The sequence below is a fragment of the Oncorhynchus tshawytscha genome, unplaced genomic scaffold (genome assembly GCF_018296145.1).
Source record: "Oncorhynchus tshawytscha isolate Ot180627B unplaced genomic scaffold, Otsh_v2.0 Un_contig_5064_pilon_pilon, whole genome shotgun sequence".
In the NCBI taxonomy this organism is placed as follows: domain Eukaryota; kingdom Metazoa; phylum Chordata; class Actinopteri; order Salmoniformes; family Salmonidae; genus Oncorhynchus; species Oncorhynchus tshawytscha.
In genome coordinates, this window is record NW_024608757.1 from 22,937 (window position 1) to 28,762 (window position 5,826).

At 49.6% G+C, this 5,826-nt stretch overlaps 1 protein-coding gene across 1 annotated transcript; it reads left to right on the forward strand.

The window, feature by feature from the left end:
* The first annotated feature begins 1,247 nt into the window (after positions 1 to 1,247).
* LOC121843791 lies at positions 1,248 to 4,019 on the forward strand. Its single transcript, XM_042313607.1, has 4 exons — positions 1,248 to 1,502; positions 1,886 to 2,047; positions 2,884 to 3,085; positions 3,850 to 4,019. The coding sequence occupies exons 1-4, from the start codon at positions 1,266 to 1,268 to the stop codon at positions 3,960 to 3,962; spliced, it is 714 nt and encodes a 237-aa protein (XP_042169541.1). The 5' UTR covers positions 1,248 to 1,265; the 3' UTR covers positions 3,963 to 4,019.
* The last annotated feature ends 1,807 nt before the right edge of the window (positions 4,020 to 5,826 follow it).

Here is a 5,826-nt window from a genome sequence, read left to right on the forward strand (position 1 = left end):
AGGCTACAAATAGAAAATAAAATGAATAATCACATTATTCTTTATTGCATTGCGATTTATTTCATGAAAATATCGGGCTGTTACTGTACAGACAACCAGGTAGCCTGGGCCCTGGTCAAAAGTAGTGCACTATATAGGGAATAGGTTATCATTGGGCCCTGGTCTAATGTAGTGCACTATATAGGGAATAGGTTATCATTGGGCCCTGGTCAAAAGTAGTGCACTATATAGGGAATAGGTTATCATTGGGCCCTGGTCAAAAGTAGTGCACTATATAGGGAATAGGTTATCATTGGGCCCTGGTCAAAAGTAGTGCACTATATAGGGAATAGGTTATCATTGGGCCCTGGTCAAAAGTAGTGCACTATATAGGGAATAGGTTATCATTGGGCCCTGGTCTAATGTAGTGCACTATATAGGGAATCATTGGGCCCTGGTCAAAAGTAGTGCACTATATAGGGAATAGGTTATCATTGGGCTCTGGTCAATAGTAGTGCACTATACAGGGAATAGGTTATCATTGGGCTCTGGTCAATAGTAGTGCACTATACAGGGAATAGGTTATCATTGGGCCCTGGTCTAATGTAGTGCACTATATAGGGAATAGGTTATCATTGGGCCCTGGTCAAAAGTAGTGCACTATATAGGGAATAGGTTATCATTGGGCTCTGGTCAATAGTAGTGCACTATACAGGGAATAGGTTATCATTGGGCCCTGGTCTAATGTAGTGCACTATATAGGGAATAGGTTATCATTGGGCCCTGGTCAAAAGTAGTGCACTATATAGGGAATAGGTTATCATTGGGCTCTGGTCAATAGTAGTGCACTATACAGGGAATAGGTTATCATTGGGCCCTGGTCTAATGTAGTGCACTATATAGGGAATAGGTTATCATTGGGCTCTGGTCAATAGTAGTGCACTATACAGGGAATAGGTTATCATTGGGCTCTGAGCAATAGTAGTGCACTATATAGGGAATAGGTTATCATTGGGCCCTGGTCTATATAGGGAATAGGTTAAATTGGGCCCTGGTAGTGCACTATATAGGGAATAGGTTATCATTGGGCTCTGGTCAATAGTAGTGCACTATACAGGGAATAGGTTATCATTGGGCCCTGGTCTAATGTAGTGCACTATATAGGGAATAGGTTATCATTGGGCTCTGAGCAATAGTAGTGCACTATATAGGGAATAGGGTACGATTTGGGACTGAACCCTTGATAGATAAATTATATGTTGTTTTCCAGGGGACTGGCCAGCAGTATGTCTAAGAACCGGGACACAGCTGTGGTGACAGTAGGCTTCCGTCAAGGTAGTAAGGTGGATAGTGTGCCCATGGGCAGCCGGATGATCCACATCCCAGAGGCCTTGACTGGGCAGCGGGGTCCAGGCAAACCCCAGTCTTCAGGCCTGAGGCATGGGCGTCTGATGCACCAGAGCACCCTGTCACTAGGGGACCCACAGGGATCTGGGACCAGCTACACAACCACACACACTCAGGTCAGGACTGTACCACTAGATGGTATTATAGAACTGTACCTGTACCACACACACTCAGGTCAGGACTGTACCACTAGATGGTATTATAGAACAGTATCACGACCACACACACTCTGGACTGTACCATTAGATGGTATTATGGAACTGTACCACACACACCATTAGATGGTATTATGGAACTGTACCACACACAGGACTGTACCACTAGATGGTATTATAGAACTGTACTCAGGACTGTACCCTAGATGGTATTATAGAACACACTCAGGACTGTACCACTAGATGGTATTATAGAACTGTACCTGTACCTGTACCACACCACACACACACACGTGTGTCTTTGGCATGATGTGTCCTGAGATCCTCTTCCTGGTTCTCTCCAGAGTTACTGTGGGCGGGAGGCCGACGGCCAACCTCTGGTCTTCTTTCCCCGAGATCCCGCCTACCCCTCCCAGCACACCAGTCAGCTGGACCTGAGTCACACATCCATCTGCCAATTACAGACACACAGCAGAGACATCCATAACCCCAAAGACATCATCCCGGTACGACCAAGTGTCATTCTGGATGGATGGATGAGTGAAGGACCGTCAGTTGAGCTTTATTTCATTCTGTGTTGTCTCAGTGCAATACGTACGTTCATGTGTCACTATAATTGTCAGGCAGCTTTATTCAGTACTCAATGTCACCAGTAGAGGGTGCTGTAGCCTCAGAGGAAGGAAACCCCTGAACTGAATAAAATGGAACACCTCTATTCTTCTCCCTCTTTCCCACACCTCTCCATTCTCCCAATGATGTCTTCCTCTCTCTCATATCCCCTGTATCTCTCTCATATCCCCTGTATCTCTCTCATATCCCCTGTATCTCTCTCATATCCCCTGTATCTCTCTCATATCCCCTGTATCTCTCTCATATCCCCTGTATCTCTCTCTCATATCTCTCATATCCCCTGTATCTCTCTCATATCCCCTGTATTTCGCCCCCTGTTCTCCCTCGCTGTCGCTGTCCCCCCTAAACCCCTATTCTTATTTTCTCTCTGGCCCCTTCTCCTCTATACTTCTACCCCCTTCTATCCTTCTACTCTCTGGCCCCTCTATCCTTCTGCACCTTCTCTCTGGCCCCTCTATCCTTCTACCCCCCTCTCTCTCTGGCTCCTCTCTCTCTCTCTCTCTGGCTCCTCTTCTATCCTTCTACCCGCCCTCTCTCTCTGGCCCCTCTTCTATCCTTCTACCCACCCCCTCTCTCTCTGGCCCCTCTTCTATCTTCTACCCACCCCTCTCTCTCTGGCCCCTCTTCTATCCTACCCGCCCCTCTTCTATCCTACCCGCCCCTCTCTCTATCTATCTATCCCCATCTCCCCCCTATATCTTTCTCCCTCCAGTTCAATGTTCTTCATAGGCTGGGTCAGAGTAATTGGTCTCGTAATCGCGAGGGCGAGGCCATGAGAGAGGTGACCAATCCCAAGGAGCCCACCCCCTACTGGACGACCTATCGCAGTGAGCACAGGAGTCCTAGCCCCTCTCCCTCACCACACGACCCCACTGGTAGACCCACACTGTGGCATCAACATGATATACTGACAGGTAATACACACTTTTTCTTCTTTCTTACATGTTCTCATGTAAACCCACAGCATCCTGTACGAACCACAGCTGTTTGTGTGTGTATACATGCGTGTGTGTGTGTGTGTGTGTGTATACATGTTGTGTGTGTGTGTGTGTGTGTGTGTATACATGCATGTGTGTGTGTGTGTGTGTGTATACATGCGTTGTGTGTGTGTGTGTATACATGCGTTGTGTGTGTGTGTGTGTGTGTATACATGCGTTGTGTGTGTGTGTGTGTATACATGCGTTGTGTGTGTGTGTGTGTGCGTGTATACATGCGTTGTGTGTGTGTGTGTGTGTGTGTGTGTATACATGCGTTGTGTGTGTGTGTGTGTGTATACACATGTGTGTATACATGCGTGTGTGTGTGTGTGTGTGTGTATACATGCGTTGTGTGTGTGTGTGTGTGCGTGTATACATGCGTTGTGTTGTGTGTGTGTGTGTGTGTGTGTATACATGCGTGTGTGTGTGTGTGTATACATGCGTTGTGTGTGTGTGTGTGTATACATGCGTGTGTGTGTGTGTGTGTATACATGTGTGTGTGTGTGTATACATGCGTGTGTGTGTGTGTGTGTGTGTATACATGCGTGTGTGTGTGTGTGTGTGTGTGTATACATGCGTTGTTGTGTGTGTGTGTGTGTGTGCGTTGTGTGTGTGTGTGTGTGTGTGTGTGTGTGTGTATACATGCGTTGTGTGTGTGTGTGTGTGTGTGTGTGTGTATACATGCGTTGTGTGTGTTTCAGGTGAGACCAGGACTCCAGCAGGTCCAGGTAACCCTAGGAGACAGTCTGGAGAGAGAGTCCTGTGGGCAACACGACGCTGGGAGACGGACTGCTGTTCCCTCCGACTCTACTAAAACACACAATTCAACTGTACGTGTACACACACACACAAAACCAGTCCACTAACACTACATCTAGTCAGAACAACTCCCTGGAATAACACTTCAGACTAATAAACCTGCTCCCTGAAGAGCACTGAACTGGTTACAGCACTGAACTGGCAGATCTGGGCTGAGTGTTGCACTGAACTGGCAGATCTGGGCAGCACTGAACTGGCAGATCTGGGCAGTGTTACAGCACATTCCTCCCTCCCTCCCTAACATTCAACACCCCTCCCTCCCTCCCTCCCTAACATTCAACACCCCCCTCCCCTCCCTCCCTCCCTAACATTCAACCCCCCCTCCCTCCCTCCCTCCCTAACATTCAACACCCCTCCCTCATTCCTCCCTCCCTAACATTCAACACCCCTCCCTCCCCCCCTCCCTCCCTCCCTAACATTCAACACCCCCCCCTCCCTAACTCCCTCCCTCCCTAACATTCAACACCCCTCCCTCCCTAACATTCAACACCCCCTCCCTAACATTCCACCCCTCCCCCTAACATTCAACACCCCCCCTCCCCTCCCTCCCTAACATTCAACACCCCCCCCCCCCTCCCTCCCTAACATTCAACACCCCTCCCTCCCTCCCTAACATTCAACACCCCTCCCTCCCTAACATTCAACACCCCCCCTCCCTCCCTAACATTCAACACCCCTCCCCATTCAACACCCCTCCCTAACATTCAACACCCCTCCCTCCCTAACATTCAACACCCCCCTCCTAACATTCCCTCCCTAACATTCAACACCCCTCCCATTCCCTCCCTAACATTCAACACCCCTCCCTCCCTCCCTAACATTCAACACCCCCTCTAACCTCCCCCTCCCCCTAACATTCACACCCCTCCCTCCCTAACCCAACATTCCCTAACATTCAACACCCCTCCCCCCCTCCCTCCCTCCCTAACATTCAACACCTCCCTCCCTAACATTCAACACCCCTCCTAACTCCCTCCCTAACATTCAACACCCCCCTCCCTAACATTCAACACCCCTCCCTCCCTAACATTCAACACCCCCCCTCCCTAACATTCATAACACACCCCTCCCTAACATTCAACACCCCCCCTCCCTAACATTCAACCCCCTAACATTCAACACCCCCTCCTCCCCTAACATTCAACACCCCTCCCTCACTAACATTCAACACCCCTCCCTCCCTAACATTCAACACCCCCCCCCTCCCTAACATTCAACACCCTCCCTCCCTAACATTCACACCCTCCCCCTCCCCCTCCCTAACATTCAACACCCCTCCCTCCCTAACATTCAACACCCCTCCCTCCCTAACATTCAACACCCCTCCCTCCCTAACATTCAACACCCCTCCTAACCCTAACATTCAAACACCCCTCCCTCCCTAACATTCAACACCCCTCCCTCCCTAACATTCAAACCCCTCCCTCCCTAACATTCAACACCTGCTCCCTCCCTAACATTCAACACCCCTCCCTCCCTAACATTCAACACCCCTCCCTCCCTAACATTCAACACCCCTCCCTCCCTAACATTCAACACCCCTCCCTCCCTAACATTCAACACCCCTCCCTCCCTAACATTCAACACCCCTCCCTCCCTAACATTCAACACCCCTCCCTCCCTAACATTCAACACCCCTCCCTCCCTAACATTCAACCTCCCCCTAACCCTCCCTAACATTCAACACCCCTCCCTCCCTAACATTCAACACCCTCCCTCCCTAACATTCAACACCCCTCCCTCCCTAACATTCAACACCCCTCCCTCCCTAACATTCAACACCCCTCCCTCCCTCCCTAACATTCAACACCCGAGGGGTAAACTACGAAGCAGGATCAATGAGCGAGCCGCCATCCATG

Coding starts and splice junctions, on each gene's coding strand:
- LOC121843791 (XM_042313607.1), top strand. CDS start 1,266: ATGTCTAAGAACCGGGACACAGCTGTGGTGACAGTAGGCTTCCGTCAA. Junction 1,503..1,885: donor ACACAACCACACACACTCAG/GTCAGGACTGTA, acceptor GGTTCTCTCCAG/AGTTACTGTGGGCGGGAGGC. Junction 3,086..3,849: donor TCAACATGATATACTGACAG/GTAATACACACT, acceptor TGTGTGTTTCAG/GTGAGACCAGGACTCCAGCA.